Source organism: Gadus macrocephalus, chromosome 3 (genome assembly GCF_031168955.1).
Source record: "Gadus macrocephalus chromosome 3, ASM3116895v1".
Lineage (NCBI taxonomy): Eukaryota > Metazoa > Chordata > Actinopteri > Gadiformes > Gadidae > Gadus > Gadus macrocephalus.
Genome location: NC_082384.1, coordinates 12944402 through 12963747, shown reverse-complemented (window position 1 = coordinate 12963747; position 19346 = coordinate 12944402). Strand labels below are relative to the sequence as shown.

The 19346-nt window shown below is 43.6% G+C and overlaps 1 protein-coding gene across 3 annotated transcripts; it reads left to right on the top strand.

Moving 5' to 3' along the window:
• Positions 1 to 833: 833 nt before the first annotated feature.
• On the top strand, positions 834 to 18500 carry mcoln1a (mucolipin TRP cation channel 1a). Of its 3 annotated transcripts, XM_060046218.1 has the most exons (16): positions 834 to 1106; positions 4702 to 4873; positions 6238 to 6381; positions 6599 to 6861; positions 7243 to 7407; positions 7724 to 7880; positions 9242 to 9329; positions 9680 to 9776; positions 10057 to 10156; positions 11012 to 11118; positions 11738 to 11887; positions 14003 to 14104; positions 14253 to 14375; positions 14689 to 14895; positions 15449 to 15579; positions 16023 to 18500. In XM_060046218.1, the coding sequence occupies exons 4-16, from the start codon at positions 6772 to 6774 to the stop codon at positions 16057 to 16059; spliced, it is 1554 nt and encodes a 517-aa protein (XP_059902201.1). In that variant the 5' UTR covers positions 834 to 1106; positions 4702 to 4873; positions 6238 to 6381; positions 6599 to 6771; the 3' UTR covers positions 16060 to 18500. The 3 variants fall into 3 exon arrangements, with proteins under 3 accessions (XP_059902201.1, XP_059902200.1, XP_059902199.1); XM_060046217.1 differs by lacking the exon at positions 4702 to 4873; XM_060046216.1 differs by lacking the exons at positions 4702 to 4873; positions 6238 to 6381.
• Positions 18501 to 19346: the final 846 nt, after the last annotated feature.

The following is a 19346-nucleotide window of genomic DNA, read 5'->3' as shown; positions in this document are numbered from 1 at the left end:
TATAGCTACCTTTCTAAGTAAGTACAAACGTTAGCTCACGTTAGCTAACGTTTAGCTCACTCGTCTAATAGCCCCTGTGAAACTGTTAGGCCTATGTGTCACAGCCTGGGCTACTGTAGTAAATAAAGTTATAACGTTATGTATAGCGCATCGCAGTGCTTTCGGCAGCTGGTGATTGTTTCCAAGTTGTTTTTTTCTAATTGTTGTCCATCCATGTCTTGATATTTCCATTAAGATTCCATTCTGTTCTGTTTCTAGAAGTAGTGAGCATAATTGCAGGATTTATTAAAGCTTGCAACATTTGCCAGACCCATGTCAACTTTGAGGAGATGGAGCTGCTGGAGGTTAGGTGTAGATGGATAAGAATAAACCGTATGATTTCTGATATTTGTTTATAGTGGTTCTGCCACACCCCACAACCAATACATTATAGAAAGAAGGGCCATAAAATCGGTAGGCCTATCCATGGAATATTTTCGCGTAGGGCTAAATGAATTTTAATATTGATTTTCACCTATCAATCCACCTCCTACACGGCAACTCTATAGCTACCTTTCTGTAAGTGCCAAAACAAACGTTAGCTCGTAATGCTAACTCGTCTAAAAACAACTACTGTATAACATGTGTCACACTATTGATACAATGATTTGTGTTGATTTATAACAACGTTTCATTTATTTGCGTTCGTGATTTTCACAAGCCCTCTGTTTTCACAAGCCCTCTGACAAAGTCCCAGCGAGCCAAGTCCCAGCCAATGAGGGATGAGTTCCCTCATGAATATTCAACTCGCCCCCCCCCCCCCTCTTTTGGTGTGTCATGTGGTTTACGTCACATGATCTTGAGGGAAGCGCTTCGGCCAGCGGCAACAACACTGCCGAGCTACTCCCGCTGCCTCATGTATATTCCCGAAAACTTTCACCTATTTATTATATATTATACGTCCCTTCAGGTTATACATCAATGACCGACCAAGTGGTAGTCGCCAACGGTTCACTGACGGGAAATACGGGGCCAAAATACGGGCCAGTGTAGTTATTTTGGCGCTGTTAAACTTCTTCTGAACACGTCTAAAGTCATGGCTGCAAGTGGGAACCACGATGATTCAGGTAATTAGGTCCAAATGTTCTTCCTTGTTGCTGCAGAGTATTGATGAATATCCCACTGTTCAAATAGCGATCGTTATTTGTAGGCATCGACGCAAACATGAATCCCGGTCCCATGGATAGGAACAATACATGACAGTTTGCTGTTGTATAACCTGTGACAGCTGTATTAATTATTTGCAGAAGTATGCCATTTGTTATTCGATCGTGAAATTGTATTTAAAGATCAACATTGGTTCCTTCAGGAAATATAAACTGGCTTTGTGTCAACAAAGTTTATAAGTTTTACAAAGTGAACGTAAGTATGCCTATTACTGTTATTATTATAGTACAATTCCTACGAATTTGCTTTGTAGCACTGATATCCTACTTCGATTACCATGAAACTGAGTTCTTGACCTCATTTACTGAGGCTGCTTAGTTCTTCTAAGTAAGCCTATTGTTATAACGTCGCTACAGTTACATCCCCCCAAACCCCGTCCTATATCTTCCTACAGCAGCTCTCAGTCTGGTATAATCAACTAACTCAGAAATAGTTCCACGTTTCACACATGATCAGTTCCATAGTTTAAAAAAAAAATGCTGACTTTGAATTGTTCGTCAGCATTTTTTCTTTTTTTGTCCAATTGTTCAGCACCAAATTGATCAAGTGTGCTCCTTCTAAAGTATGTGATATAGTCTGCCCATTGTAAGCACTGGTTATACCTACTCTGTTATACTTCATGGAGCTGTTAGTGGGTGGGCCTTCTACAGGAATCGGCCAACCGAGATCCAGTTAGCAGCCTAAGTACTTTGTGGACTCATTTTCAGTAACAGTCGTGGCATGGAACTGACAGGCAACCTCGCTGCCTAGACCCTTTTCAGTGAGTCGTGCGGCGCTGCACGATACAACCTTGGTAGCGGTGGCCATATGATTGAAGTAGAATTTTTTTGTAATTGTTTGATTGACTGTATCTCGCCTCATCGTCCTACACCCGCAACATCACCTATGCCCTCTGTCGCTGGCCCTGATTTGGCCCCTGATTTGACTGCTATCTGCCATCAAAGATCTGTTCAGCATTTCACCCTCGCCATATTGACTTGTTAAGTGGATACATTATTTTGGCTGTGATTCATTCTTATATTTTATTGTTGTCTTGCACAGCTTTTTTTTCCAACAAACAATGAGACACGCAACCATGGTTGGGGTCAGGACATAGACCTCTATGTGACATAGAAGTTTGGAGTCTCCTCTCAGTAAAGCCTGCACTGTCGCCACTGCCCATGGTTATCTACACTGAGCCTCACTACATACAGCTCTATTTAGTTTGTGTTTGCTCTGAACTGATCTTCTTAAGTTACTAAAGAGGTCAACAAATTGTCTGGATTTGAATCGGTCGATTCAATTTGGACATTGTAGATCAACATGTTATTTATGAGTAGGACTAGTAGTTGGCGCAGAATATCATCAGGTGATCCGAACATACTTTGTATGTGCTGTTATAGATGAAGCACACATCAACAACTTCTTCTTATTTTAACATCTGCTAATCAATGTTTTTGACACAAACGACTCTGTGAATAAACAACCCTAAACATAGAAATCCTAGATCTAGGGGGCGTTATTCATTTACAAGCTTTGTCGGGTGAGAAGTGGTTCATCACAGCTGGTTAGTTTTAGGAAGCAATCCTCTTCAATTGTGGTTTCGGGTTATGCTTACCCCATGATGTGAAACACGGCTCAAATATGTAAAAGACCAACTAATCATGAGGACCTTTTATCGCCAGACTCATGTGTTTAAGCCGGGGCATCACCATGCATTCTCCCTGGGGATCAGGTTCCCCCCAATAGTGAGAAAATACAAATGACCAACCCCCAAATAATTTGTGGATGATGCCCCAGTATTTATATACAGAATGAGCTATATACAGAATGTAGTGTGTAACTTCCGGATGCTAGCACCTTGGCTATTAATCTAACAAAGCACTAATCCTTCCTCATTCGTCTGCACTGTAGTTGCTGACTTGGGAGTTTAGACCAATTCTGTCTCGTCGTCGTCTTAAACATGCATGCTCTCCTCACTGGTTTAGGAGTGTTGGCGAATACGGAGATAAGATTGTGTGGAGACTGTGGAACAAAGGCCACATGGGCTGTAAAGCTGTCAAGATCTAGCTGGGAAGTGTGTTTTAAGGAAGGCCATTGGTTTAGAAGTGTGTTTCAGTTTTGCTTTCTAACTTTCTCCTTCCTTGACTGTGTTGCTTACTATCTTGCCTACGAGGGATTTGATTGGGTTACTGACTCATATCTTACCTACTGTTCATATGATTTATTTCTTACTTGCATGGACAATACTTACCGTTGGTGCAATTGATTTTATGGCTTTATTTATAGCTTGATTGCTGTGAATATCAGATGATGGGCTTGCCTCAGCCCTAGAATAAAAAGTCATCAAACCAACAACTGGAGAGTGGCTGGTTTGGACCCCTCCTCTTAATCCTGGCAATTGTTGTTAAGGTGTCCTTGAGTAAGAGGCAGTCTTGCTCAAGGAAGAGACATTCAGGCTCAAGGAAGTGAAACCACCCAACGTGTAGTCGCCACACAGTATTTTGTCCCGTCTTTCCCGTTTGGTTTCTCCTATATTTGCGACAGATTTTTTTTTCTTTGTCTTAGTTTATATTCTAAGCTATGATTTTTCCCCATATAATCTTAAACCTTGGTTGAGTTTTGTGAGGAGGTTTTTGTTCAAAGGTGCGTTTGGGAGATAGTGTGACGATCCTGATCTAGAACCAATCGTATCGCATAGGACCAATCGGTGCTAGGGGGAGGGAATTTCAGTTCATGAAAAGCAAAGAGAGCCATTGCCTGCAGAAAAACAACAACAACAATTGCGGCCCCCACAGAAACAGAAATCTGCACAGAAAGCTTTTACGTTTCTTTTGCTTTGCTTTACGGCCAGAGCGAAGAGAGAGTAACCCTGTGTACCAATACGGACACCACCATATTATTTAGTATGCCTGAAATGATTTAGTATGTCCCAATAAGGAAGGCCCTGCGCCACAAATAGAAGGGTGTTGTACTACATACGGTCGCATTTCGCCGTGTGCCATTCAGCATGCTTTTTTGGCTATTCTGCCCCACAAATCTGCGCAGCATAAGATATGTCACATTGACTGAGCCCGCCAAAGTAGATGAGTGGCCCTACAGGTGTACTTATCAGTGAAGCAACCTTTAGTATTTTCCAATGGTATGCTTACTGTGTTCAACTGTATACTTTGTAAGGGTAGCTGCAGTACGTACTGCAAGTAAAAAGAAAAACTATGCGTTGTGGAACTCAGACTAAGAGTTTCTTAAACAATGTGAAGCTGCACCCATATGTGGAAATCAATTACTGTCTAGCCAAGAAGACCCGAATGCTATTCATGCTAAATGCTAACTTTTATTTCTGCATGATCTCATGAGGGTAATTCATAATAGCACAGCCAGGAAAAATGTACTGCCTCTCTTTATGATAAAAATTTGATGACCAGGTTTGTGACAGCCACCACAATTTATAATCCAATTCTTTGCTGTTTGACAGGTTTGTTAAGATTCAGCTCAGACTCTATTTTTCTTCTGTAGGCCTACCTCTCTTCTCGGAGGCGAGCGAGACTGGAAAGGTGACCAATGGCTTGTTTGATTGCACGAAACGTTGAAGGAACAGAATCTAAGCTTGACGTTTGGCGCCAGAAGCCTAAAAACGAACAACATTGACAGGTCTTTGACAGCCTCTGCTAGACTGCAATGTAGAAAGGTATTCACTATTCTCTCAGAGATAAGCATGCTTCTAAGGTGCTGGAACGTTCTGCGATGATGAGATGCCGGTGGTTGATTGCAGTGGGCGTATCCAGCCACCATTATGAACCCATTGCTGCCAGTTTAGACCTGATATTATAGTTACTAGTTGGTCAATGTCTTTAATTTTTCCATTAATGTTGTGGCCCATATCCATGTTTATATGCACAAAATGCTCGAAAATGCAATTGAAACAGCAGGGGATGACAAAGAACCACAGGTGGCCAGGATCATCATTATTATCAACTCATCATCATGTTGCCCGGATCGGTTGTCATGTTTCTCACGTCAACACAGACAGTCGTCGTGGTTATCGCGTTGGCAGACGGTCGTCACGGTTTAAGTGTTGTCACAGACGTTGATTATGAGTGTTTAAAAACAGGCTTTGTTATGCCACATGTGTGGTCGAGTCATTCCACATAAACACTCAAAGTTCACCCAGAGCCCTTCACACAGTTTGTGTAAAGGACTCAACACGTTGAGTTAGCTGCAGAGATTGAAGGGGTGAACAACAGTGTTCTGAATGTCTAACAGAGAACAGAAGTGTACAGTGTGTTTACAGGTACAATAGGTAACATTGGCAAAGAGCTTTTAAAAATGGTAATGCAGTATTGGAGAGAGTTGTCTCCGTCCCGCCCTCTCCTCCCCAGACTGAAAGCTCACACGAGTGACCAGGTGGGGGTCAGGGAACAAACACCAGCGCGAGCCGATTGCAACATGATATTATGGGACGAGCACAATCATTGGATTTGATTCTGACATGATAAGTGACGACGACGACGAGTCATTAACTCTGAGTTGATCAGCTAACGTGATCGTTTGCAAATTGACAAATAATAGATTATAAACCATCTCATGTGGCATCCGTCTTGAAATATTTCTGAGCTGTATTTATTTATCAAACTGATTTAACCAGGTCAATCACTCACTTTCAAGAGAGACCTGAACAACACATGTTTGTGATTCATTTTAAACACCAGTCTTGAGGGCGGTCACATGAAGGCGATCCATGTTCATGATGTTCAGTCGTCACAGCCGTTTGCCATGACTTTATTCACTGTAAACAATAGTTTCAACGCCATGCATAAGTATCATTTAGCCATTAGACATTCAAAAAGTTCTCGAGATTATAGGGTGTGATGACCTCGTCGATCAACACACAGATGGAGCGATGGATGTGTGGCACATCAATATGCAGTCTTGTAGTTTAATTTCTTCCACTGTTGATGTTCTTTTTTGTGACGCACAAAAACGGTTTGAATCGTCTGACCTTGCAACATGACTAAATATACTTTGTGACTCCTACATGTGTTCTCAATCCAGATAGGCGGACTGCTAAATAACCAAAACAAAGCAAATCGTCATGGAGCGATGCAGACGTTAAATAAATCAACTAAAAGGACTCTGAGTTACTTAATCAAAAACAGCATGAGCTCATTGTTGAAATGGTGATTTGGATTTAAAGAGGTAAAATGGCTCAAGAAGTCCCAGCATGTAGAGATTTGGCTACCACTGCTTGGGTTTCTCAAAACTAATTCTCTCTCTCTCTCTCTCTCTCTCTCTCTCTCTCTCTCTCTCTCTCTCTCTCTCTCTCTCTCTCTCTCTCTCTCTCTTTCTCTTTCGCTTTCTCTTTCTCTTTGTCTCCTCCCTTCTCTCCCTCCCGCCCTTCGTCTCCCTCCCTCAGAGAGGAATGGAGGGTCGCCCTCCACCCCTCAGTACGGGGGCGACGCCATCGGCGACCACTGTCACCACGGGAACAGCCATGGCCTCCACGGGTTACTCGGGGACCCGGTGGGACACTGGGTGGCGGCGGACCCAGAAGAGGAAGCCCTGCGCAGGGACCTCAAGTACTTCTTCATGAGCCCGTGTGACAAGTACCACGCCAAGGGCCGCAAGCCCATCAAGTTAGGGCTCCAGCTGCTCAAGATCATCATCGTCACCGTGCAGGTACGCTGTGGGCGGGCGGGCGGATGGAGGCATCGCACGCTGTCTTTGTGAGGGTATTACAAGTGGCTGTATGCTTATGAAATGAGGCGTTGCTGTCTGCAATCACTTACTGGCTGCCAAGTCTCTCTCTTTCTCTTTCCCTCTCTCTTTCATAAAATATTTGCTTTGATTAATAACTGTTACAGTTAAAATCAGACCCATTTCCAGATGTGTATATCAATCAATCAATTGAATCAATTTATAATCGTACAGTTGTATATTTAATCATTGAGTGATAAATGATCTTGCTGTTCAGTCTCACTGTCTGTCTCCCTCTCACTGCTACTCTGTCCCTCGTCTGTTTTTCTGTCTGTCTCTCTGCCTCTGTCTCCCTCTTTCTAGCTGGTGCTGTTTGGCTTGAGTAACCAGGTGGTGGTGAGCTTCAAGGAGGAGAACACCATGACCTTCAAGGAGCTCTTCCTCAAGGAATACGACGAAGGCTCCAGCGACCTGGCCGTCTACACCCAGGGCGACCTCTACGACCACATCTCCTACACCATCGAAAAGGTGAGACTAACGCCCTGCGGTTCTCACTCTTCGTCTGAGAGATGTGGTTCATAGAATAAGTGTGGGTTTGTTTTTTGGATGCGCTTCATGTAATATATATTAAGAGAGCTCTGGAAACTGTGGGCAAGTAAACAATTTAGCGTGTCATTCAGAACACTACCTAAACTCGCAACTCGCTATGCTTGTTCACCCGAGGCCTGGCTACACGTGCTCGCTGGTCAGAGCGCAGAGCGCGTCCTATGCTGGCCGGCCATCACTGTTTACGTCCCCGAAAGGCATACATTAACGGGTCGCCCATGTTCCCTCCCGGCCCCAGTACCTGGACCTGGCCAACACCACGGTGGGGCGCTACGCCTACGTGTACGGCGTGGGGGTGAACGACAGCGCCCTGTCCCTCTGCCAGCAGTACTACAAGAAGGGCAGCATCGACCCGGCCAACGACACCTTCACCATCGACCCCCACGTCATCACAGGTACGGGAGACAACTCCAATAGGATTCGGTTTAAAGGGTGACTGGATTCCATGTTCAGTTCCACATTAAACTAAATCCCACAAACTTTAAAGGTGACACATTATACCACCAGGTGTGAGTGTGATAAGCCATTACAAGCCGTTTTGAAAATCGGCCTCTTCTGACATCATAAGTGGGCGTGTCCACCTAGATATGTGTTTTATAGATGAGCAACGTTTGCTACAATCCACTGGGTAGGCTGGTAGACAGCACACATCTAGGTCGACATGGCTTTTAATGGCTAATCACACTCTCATTTGATGGTATAATATGTAACCTTTAAACTAAATCCAAAAAAAAAGAAAGTATTTTGGGTGAGAGTTCTAGGAAGGGAGGATTTTTCCCTATGGTAACGACCCATGGCAACTGTGTGACACGTCGCCGAGCTATCCTGCAGTCGGCACATAGGGAAAATGTGCGCATTTCCTTATCGGTTGAGCCTTTTTAGATTCTGAAGATTAATGATACGAACTCTGAGGCTGCCTAACAATGTTTGCAGCAGTGCTGGCAAGCTGGCTGTTGATTCCCTTTGAATTTTGCAACAAATGGTTTCCCTTTTTGTCTGTGCTTCCTCCTTGTGGGCATAACTTCTGGGTTATTTAGACTTTACCATGAACATAGAAGTGAGTCATGAGTCAAATGTTGTGTTAGTAAGCTTTTCCGTAAAACAGACAATTTACAATCAGTATTGACAATCGGTTGGAATTTCCACCACATCAAAAAAGTGTGTTTTATGCTAGACGTACATTTGGCTTTACAGAGCACACCCGCTTTCTGGTTTCCAAAGACCACACCTCCCAACAGTCACTGTTTACGAAATAGTCTTATTATAAATTGTAGCAACAGGCTCTAATTAGATTTTTTAAAGGACTTTATCTTGTACAATCTACCACTCCCAATAAATATGAATTTGTTCACAAATCATTTTGCATAATGCATACTAACTACGTAACGCATTCATGAGCAAAATGCCCAACGCCCACCTGCTCTTTAATAACAGGTTAAACAGGTTAAATAAACAGGTCTTTATTCAGAGGAACCGGACCACATGAGAGAAACCAAAGTAGAGTTTTGAGCTTTAACTTAAAATGGTTTCTTCTTTATATTAAAGATGATCTCTGTATAGATGAGCAACGTTTACTTCAGTCCACTGGGTAGGCTAGTAGACTGATCTATCCAGCAAAGATCTAGGTGGACACGCCCACTAGTGATGTCATATGGGGCAGATTTTTGAAACGGCTTGTAAGGCTAATCACACTCACACCTGGTGGTATAAGATGTCTCCTTTAATCGCTCCCTCTTCCTCCCCCTGTCCCGGAAAGACTGTGTCGGGGTGAATCCAATGTCTGCCCCCATTGGTCCTGGTTCTTTGAAAAACGACTACAAGAACTTCATTCTCAAGTTTCACAAGTAAGGCGGATTTTAGCGTTCACATGTCTTGCATCGCCAAGTCTCCCACTTCAACAAATGTCAACCGTAGAAGCTTTAAGTTGCAGTGTTATTGACTGTGGTGTTAACCTATTAGGCCTGCTTATTGTAGGTTCTGTCCTGGTCGTTCAATGTAATGAGATTACATAAAGAACAAAATGCCTCTCTCTTTCGTTCACTCACTGAATTCTTCCCGTTTTATTGACTGTGATCTAATCCTAATGGGCCTATTTATTGGTGGGTTGAATCCTGGTCGTTAAATACAATGAGCTTACATGTTTTGACACAATGCCTCTTACTCTCACCCTCTCCCTCACCCTCTCATTCTCTAGGCTCATTAATGTGACCATAGAGTTTCAGCTAAAGGCCATCAATATACAGACCATCATCAACAATGAGATACCTGACTGTTACACGTTTTACATAACCGTAAGTGTTTCCTGTACACACAGACTTGGTGGAAAAACAGAGCAGTGTTTGAATGTTCCTTTCTGACCTATTTCTAGGAGCCGTTAATTACATTTTATCAGACTTCTCTGTCACCCCTTCCTAATTTAATAATTACATTTTACTATGACAATCTTTTAATTTGCCCAAATCACACCCATTCAACAGCATTGAATCACTCATAGAGCTGGATTTTGATTAGTTAGTCATTAAGGATCCAAGATTGCTTGTGTTTGATTGGTTGGTGTTCCCCGTCCTACAGATAGTCCTGGACAACAAGGCCCACAGCGGCAAGGTCCAGATCAGGCTGGAAAACCGGGCAGTCATCAAGGAGTGCAAATTCCCAAGCGTCTCGGGACAGGGTGAGTTGCTAGGGAGGGAAGTAAGGAGAGAACAAACACACGTTTTATAATGGATTGAGGCCACGTAATAAACCCAAGGGAAGACTACAGTTAGCTTGGTTGATATGCAGCAAGACGCTCCCTAGCATGTTATCTGTTTAATCAACAAGTACAGTTCGATGCCTTACCGGTTATTACGAGGCCTTTCTTCACCGGCCACTGTATGGTTGTATGTAGCAATACCCGCAATACATGCCTGGTTGTTGAAACATTTATAGATGCAGAAGTGTTGAGGGATCAGAAGCAGTCAGGTCAGATGTGACAATACAGGATTGGTTCGCATCATGTTTGTTTATATTGCCCAATTTGCAGGAAGTATTCACAAATGTTCCCTTAAAAACAACCTTTTTAACATCTCTTCTGTGAGGAGGGAAACATGATTCAATTAAAATATAAAAATACCTCTAACGATTCCTCAGTGTCTCTACGGATATGATCAAATCTCCAATTAAACATGGAGACCGGAAAAGTGTGGCCTCATATTGTACCTGGGTCAGAGAGATTTTCAATCACAGAGCTACCATAATACAAAGAGGATTTCACATAAACATAACACAAACAGGACATAGTGGGCCGATGTCACAGCACCAACCTAATACAAATGGCAACCATTGGACTGATTTCACAGTGCAAACATAACACAAATAGGATCCATTAGACTGATCACACAGAGCTTACAAAGTAGAAATAGGATCTATTAGACTAATCACACAGCTTACAAAGTAGGATCCATTGAACTGATTTCACATAAGGACCAATAGGATCTACTGCTATCCATGGGTCTAACGTTGGCGCCACCTTGTCTCTTACCTCCAGTGGAGAACTATGCCCGCCTGTCCTTCGACGTGTCCGTGGTGCTGGTGTGCTTGCTGTCCCTGGTGCTGTGTGGAAGATCCATACTGCGGGGGATCGTGCTGCAAAATGTAAGGGGAACCCCCCTCTTCACCTCAATACTAAAGGCTGATGTACTTCCTTGTTCCTAGTGACATAATGGCAGGTGTGCAACTAAATCAGCAATTGGGCTTCGATCACGGAAGCAATTGGACAACCACGTCTCGCAAATGATTGAGCCAGTTTTCCTCTAGGCATGACTCATACACTCGACCAGCATCTTTAATCGAGGACTGATTTGATTTGGCTTCTAGCATATCAGGGACTTGACCCCTCTCAAGCAAACAAGGACAAATCCAGCAGGAGAGCCCACCAACTTTTAGGATATCGAGGTGGTGCTCCATTTTCTAAAAAATTCTAGTAGATGGGAGGAATTCATAATGGTTCAATTCCCATTTCCCAACATAGTTTCTAAATGTCAGTTAGGCTTCTCTGTCAGCCTCGAATCACGAGTGAACTCTTTGATCTTAAAATAATAAGGCCGCTCTTGATTTCTATATTCCCTGTGAATGGGCCTGAGGCATGGTCTACCCAGAGAAAACGATCCTCAGCATAGCATGTATCAGAATAAAGGAATCCAATCAGCGCCAGCCTCCCTCACTCCCCCTTGTACTTATCTGTGTGTTTCTTGTTTTGGACCACGTGTTTCAGGAGTTTGTGGCGTTCTTCAAGAACAATCTGAGCCGCAAGGTGTGCTGGGCCGACCGCATGGAGTTCATCAACGGCTGGTACATCCTCCTCATCGTCAGCGACTTTTTCACCATCATAGGCAGCTTCATCAAGATAGGCATCGAATCAAAGGTCAGCCTTAGTGGGTGTGTGGTCGCAAAGTTCCCATGGTGGGAAATCTATAGCTGCATATAAAACAGGATTTCCTAAGCACATGTTATCCAACCATACCTTATTTTCACTGCTTTCATTGTACGTCTCTACCAAATAGTATGACAGTATATTTCAATAATATAACGTTTTTATCAAGTTTGTGTACCTGCAGTTTCACCAGGGTGGAGATACTGCTGTTGGTGTGTTTATGTGTGTTTTTTTTCTCTTCATAAGTGTGTCCCATGTCTTTTTTCAATAGATTTTTTATTGTTTCCTTCACAGGCAATCAGGTATTAATCAGCAGTGTTTTACCTTTTGTTTACCCAAGAACAAAAACCTCAGCCTAAAAACACAACACCATCATGTGTTGATGAAACAAAACAAAAAGGTCCCCCTTCAATTAGGTGCAAATGAGAGAGCCAATAATCAGAGCGATATCAGTACATTGCACATATACATATATCCCATTGCATGTATTCATACATGCATGCACAGTCAGACGCAAACACGCTGACAACACACATATAACATACAAGGTAAACACTTGACCTAGAAGGAAACTATTTTCTCCCCCCCTATAATTCCCTCCCCGTCCCGCCCACCCCGCCAGTCGAACATCAGGCTTCTCCTCACTCAAATTTCCCCGGACCTGTGATAGAAATGGTTCCCGGACTTCTGTATATATGTCAATTTTCCCATTTATTTTATATATTAGTTGCTCGTAAGAGGCTGTTTCAGATAGGGCCGTGAACCATTCAGAGAAAGTAGGGTTGTTACCCCCGGCCCAGTGCCTCAATATCACCCTTTTAGCTGTAGTAATCGCGACCTTTAGCCACTGGGCCTTTTTCAGGCCAATTCTCTCGTGTCCTTTTAGACTGTTCAGGAGGCACGGAGCAGGAGTGAGGTCCACATTCACACCTAGACTGTCAGTGATCTTTTGCATAACCCTCTGCCAATAGGTGGCAAGGCTGGGGCAATGCAAAAACATGTGGACAACATCACCTCGTTCAGCCTGGCATCGGCAACAGAGATCTGAAAGACTCAAACCCGCCCTAAGCTTTCTCACCGGCGTCCAGTAGAGTCTGTTTAGTATTTTAAATTGAATTAGTTTAGACCTTGCGTCTCTCATTGGGTTCAACATCCCCTTCACTAATCTATTCCATTCATCATCTTCAAACAGTACCCCTAAATCTTTCTCCCTTCACAGCTTTTAGACCCGAGGTAGTGCCCTTAAAACCATCAATGAGGTACTTGAAAATTTGACCCGACAGGTGTGGAAGTTCACTGAGCAATTTCAATTTAGACCCTATGGGAGATTGAATAGATAACTTCCTGCCCGTTGAGCACAATTTAGGAAAACTATCTCTAACCTGGAGAAATTTCCAGAAATCCCTCCTCTGCAAATTGTAAATTGGGGGGTATTTAATTCTTCCTCCAAATCGACCCACAAGGGTCTGTCCTCCTTACTTGAGAAAAGGGAGGCTATCTGAGCCCCTGTGAAATCTTCTTGGTAAAGTCTCATATTAGGGTGTCTCAGTCCCCCACATTCTATCTGAGCCCCTGTGAAATCTTCTTGGTAAAGTCTCATATTAGTGTGTCGCAGTCCCCCACATTCTGTTTTAGCCTGTCATCTTTTTAGCTTCATTCTAGGCCTTTTCCCGGCCCAAATAAATGGACTAAACATTTTATCTATAATCTGTAATGTGGTTCCTGGAACCCCAAGAGGCAACATACTTAGAAGGTAGTTCAATTTGGGGGCTATGACCATTTTTATCGCTTGTATTCTTCCCCATGTGTGTCCCATGTCTTGACAGAACATGTCCTCATAAGTCTGTCTCGTATCAGTCCTGACAGAACATGTCCTCATAAGTCTGTCCCGTGTCTGTCCTGACAGAACATGTCCTCATAAGTCTGTCCCGTGTCTGTCCTGACAGAACATGTCCTCATAAGTCTGTCTCGTATCAGTCCTGACAGAACATGTCCTCATAAGTCTGTCCTGTGTCTGTCCTGACAGAACATGTCCTCATTAGTGTGTCCTGTGTCTGTCCTGACCGAACATGTCCTCATTAGTGTGTCCTGTGTCTGTCCTGACAGAACATTTCCTCCTATGACTTGTGTGGCATCCTACTGGGGACCTCTACGCTCCTTGTGTGGGTCGGAGTCATCCGCTATCTCACCTTCTTCCAGAAGTACAATGTAAGTAGCAGCAGCACAGGTGCATGCCCTCCCTCCCTCCCTCCCTCCCTCCCTCCCTCCCTCCCTCCCTCCCTCCCTCCCTCCCTCCAACTTCAACTTCAACTTCAACTTCAAGGTAAACTGTGTGTATGCGCGTGTGCCGCTCCAGATCCTGATATTGACGCTGCGGGTGGCGTTCCCCAACGTGATCCGGTTCTGTTGCTGCGTGGCGGTGATCTACCTGGGCTACTGCTTCTGCGGCTGGATCGTCCTGGGACCCTACCACGTCAAGGTCAGGGGCCCACCGTCACTGTGTTTTTACCCGAGTTCTAGCCTGTCCACCTTGTTGGACATTTTGTTATGTCATCGCCTTTCGTTGACAAGCGGCCAGCAGCCCTCAAAGTTGAAGATATTTTTTACTTACTTTTCTGGAAATGTGCAGATCTCAGCACAGGCTGAGGTATGATAAGGAAACAATGGGTGTATTGTTTTTGATAATGCTGTTCCGTGCGGCCCCCAGCCTCAGAGGACCCCAGAGTCTGAGGGTGTAGCACTACTGGGCCACGCCATAAACACAAGTTTTGTGTTTTGCTTTGGCTCCGTAGTTCCGGACTCTGTCCAGTGTGTCCGAGTGTCTGTTCTCGCTCATCAACGGCGACGACATGTTCGTGACCTTCTCCGGCCTGGAGGGCAGCAGCACGCTGGTGTGGGTCTTCAGCCAGGTCTACCTCTACACCTTCATCTCCCTCTTCATCTACATGGTGCTGTCGCTCTTCATCGCCCTTATCACCGGGGCGTACGAGACCATCAAGGTACCACCATACGGGACATTGAAAAAGCAAAAGATGTCGATTATATTGGGTGTTAAAAACACCTTATTCCCTTTTCTATTCATGATGCGTCGTAGCATAAGCAAAGTCACAATGTGTAAGCCTGTAATAAAAGTGTTCTGTCCACTTTAAGTGGCTGGGCCACTGTGGGATGTGAACTAGCGTAGCTCGGCCGGCTGGGAGGCCTGAGTTGGAGGGGTTGAGGGAGTGTCCATAGCAAACTTATTGTAAATAAAGAGAGGTACGGGCTAAAAAGCATTTTTTATTTGCAGAACATTTCAGTTATAGGATGTGATTGTTATTGATAACATTATTGAAATCACTATTGACCAGCGTTGACCACATATGAGTCCAAGTTATTTTAAGCTTTCATGTACGAGGGCACGGCTAGCAGACTAAACTATTTTAGATGAGCATACCACATGTGTTTGTCCTATGACAAAGCCTCTGTGAGAAGGGTCTGTTCAAAGGTTTTTTTTCTGTGCGCCTCTGTTAAGTGTTTAGAATAACCCTATTCCTCCCACGTCTCTGGCAGCATCAAGTCCAGGAGCCCATGCACATCACGGACCTCCAGGCCTTCATCGCAGAGTGCACCGACATGCCCAACTCCGGCAAGTTCCGTGGTGTGGAGACCTCGCCCTGCTCCATCTTCTGCTGCTGCGACAGGTGAACACACAACGAACTAACCGAGCCACCGGCTCAGTAGAGCACTACCGTGACTCAAGATCACATGAGGCCAGAATAAGGTGGTCTGGTTTGTTTCTGTGCAGACGCCTGAGGGGTCTTTGGTTTTCTTATTGTACCCTGTTCATAAAGGTGGCAGTTACTGTAGACATTTGATTGTAGAAATTTAAATGTGTGTTTATAGATACACAGCCAAGTCGACAAGCAATAGCCTGCAGAGATTGATGTTTTATTGCTTAGTGGATGTTTTTTTTTAAGTAAATGTTTTATATTCGTATCCGAAGATACTTCAGAGTGATGTTTATCAGATTGGTCAAGTTCAGGTTTAGTGTCTCTTTTAAACTCCCGTTTTAAAAGAATAGTTTTAAATTGCGTTTTTTATTATAGTTATAACTAAACGACTTCTCCGAACGTTGTTTCCACAGAGCGACGACCTATGACGACGTCCTCCTGGTCAACTGAAGAGGACCGGTGCAGCCTCACTAGTGCCTCACTGGTGCACCCTGCTGGCCACCGTACCGAACTGCACACAGCACTACTTCTAGCCCAAACTGTCCTCTTACATCTTCCCGGGCCGGTTGCTGTAAAACCAGCACCTCCAATCACCTGAATCGGTTAACGTCAGTGATGTCAAAAAAGGACCCGGGTTACCATTGAGGAGGAATGTGCTCATGGAAGTGAACTCCAGACCATAATGATTCGCATTCTGTGTGAATATGGATCCCGATTTTTTAATGAGGCCTTTGACTTTGGAGCGGAAATTCTGCTTCTAGGACATCCTATATACTATAGTATGGTGGCCCCAGAGGAACACGTGCACACTTTTTATTCACACGGTCCATGTTTTTTTCTTGTGTACTTTGTAGTGTTACTTTTCCATGTTTTTATTTGTAGTACTGCACAGCGCTACCATCGCACAAAAATACTTTTAGCAGGTTTGTTTTAAGAAACAAGAGACTCTACTTGAGAAGGTTAAAGTAGTATATGGTGCCATACTAATTTCTATAGTCGATTTAGATGTTCACTATCTCACTTTATTGGTTCATGCATTCAGTCGGACCAGATGACAAAGCAGTAGCCTACCAGACACCATATGCTCTCTGCTCTACTCTGCTCTACTTTACTCTGTCCTGTGTTTTATCTTTTAGCAGTCATGCACTTCAATATCCATATTTAAAGGGGAAGTTTGTAGAATTGAGTGGCATCCTATGGAACATTCATGGAAGAAATGGTTTATAACATCCAAATGTATGTTTTAATTAGTGTATGCTCTAATGAAAATAAGAATCGTTGTGTTTTTGCTTCCCTTTATAATGTGCCCTATCATATATACATGGGATGTGCGTCCTCTTCCACTGAGCTAGACACGTTGCACCTCCATGTTTCTACAGTAGCCCAGAAAGGACAAACAGCCATGTTTTTAAAGTTGTAATCATAATAGCTATCTTACATGTAAGCTATGATCTGTAGATTTACAGACTAAATAACTAAATACAATTAACAAATCGATCAAGAAAAGGCTTGGCTATTTGATGATGTCGTAGATGATGTCATCATTTTGGAAGTACCTCCTGGCTCTTGACAGGCCAGTACCGGCCACTGTGGCCTCTCCTACTTACTGATTAAGTGTGAGGTGAGGGGGGCTGGGTATTCAGCCTCAGCATGCTCCCCGCAAGATTCCACTAGATCCTTAACACAGCAACTTAACTGCCAAATATAGTACAGATCATTGCAGATAATAGGAGCCCAAAACTCAAACGTATAGAAAAGGATAGGGATGTGGTGAACCTCAAATTGCGGATTGACAATCAGAATAATGGCACAAACGGTCAGCAAGAATGTGTTGGAGTCTCCACACAGAACAGCACTGTTTATCAGTGTCTTTAACGCTGCTTTGTCTTGTGAGCAAAGCTCTTAGATTAGTGATGGAACACAACAAGGTTTTTATTTAATCAATGTATTTTGTTTTCTACTGGATCCCATAGGTTTAATGATTCTATTTATAGTTGTGTTGCATTATTTTCCCCTTCAACAAAACCTTACCTGTGTATAGCATCAGCTGTCATCTTGTCTCTTACTTGCATAATCTATTTTTATGATCAAAGTTGGTTGTAGTAGGCTGTTTTATGTCTGGATGCATTCTTAGATGACTGGCTTTTTACTGCCTCGGAACGGTACTCATGGGAACCTGAGGGAGATGTGATTTGTCCGAGCATGGATTGACTCTCAGACGGCTGAGTTTGAGGACAGGAGCGTAGAGAGTGAGAAGGATGCAGAAGTACTCCCCTGCTGGCTCCTGGCTCCCTAATGCTTTGTCCTTGGTCATTCACAACCGCTCGGAATCTCTTGTTCGTTCTCATAATGATGTCTTGCTTGAAATGTAGGCTAGAGCTATAGGCCTAGGATAGTATAGGTTAATATAAAAAAGCATTAATATATTATATATATATATATCCCAATTACTTTGAATTGCGAACAAAGATTTGGGAATAAGGACGTCTTCGTCTATAATGATATGAATTTGAAGTATTTATCATTTAACAATCAGTTTGGAATAAAATGTTGGGAATTATTTTGTTCTTCATTTCAACTAGTTGTTATAATGGCTATCTCAGATCTATTGACATGATAGTCTTGATATTCTATAAATATGTTTCCACCCTTGAGGCCCACACAGACCCTCTCCTGACTCAATATCAGTGAACACATTTGGCATTATGGTTATTATTGTTTAACATTTGCTCGTTCCCCATCTTTGCCTTTTCATCTTATTGTGCGATTTCATTAATAAATGGAATTTCATAGCAACCAGAGAGGTTCTGTTTACCTTTTTGTGGTTCTTTTTTATGTTGTACGTATGTGACACACTGTAAAAACAAATAAAAAATATTTTTTAATTAGCATTTCTATTCGTTCTACTGTAACCCTTTTTTATCTGTGTGTGTGTCCAAACTCAAGGTCATCATTATAATGCCTAGCTGTTCATAGAGCATCAGTAGCTACAATGGACAATGGTGTGGTCCATAATAGCAGCATTTCGACTAAATCTTGTGTTGGACTAGAGGCCTGCCTAAATGATCGTGGAGGAAGGGCGTTTCCTATCGTTATTCCCATGCTGTAGCTGTAGAATACGAAGCCAGGCTGGCACTTTAGGGATATTGCTTTTTCTCTGCATTCCTACCTCTGTTTTCTTCCCTAGTTTTTGTTGGGGTGTGTGTGTGTGTGTGTGTGTGTGTGTGTGTGTGTGTGTGTGTGTGTGTGTGTGTGTGTGTGTGTGTGTGTGTGTGTGTGTGTGTGTGTGTGTGTGTGTGTGTGTGTGTGTGTGTGTGCGTGCGCGCGCGCGCGCGCGTGCGTGCGTGCGTGCGTGCGTGCGTGCGTGCGAGTGTGTCCCAGCTCTGTGAGTACTGAGGCCCTTGGTTGTGTGTGCAGCTGTCAACGTTACAACAAGTGTGAGAGGTGGGGCTTTTCAGGATTTACGATTTTTTCGGGGGAATACCACCCTTCCCCTCATCACAGATCCAAAAGGACACCGAGCCAGCGTTCAGCTCAGTCACAGACCACGCTAGCATTGTGAGCTATCCGTTCCCTGCCATCCAGTAAGGTCTTCTAGAGATGGAGGCTTGTGCCAGGCAGACACGCCCTCGCTGTGTAACCACAGTATTAGTGTGCACTGTGCACACTAAAACGCAGGCACGGGATTTATAAAAGCTTTGGTTGCAGAGTGATGTCATAATGGATGCCATTAGTGT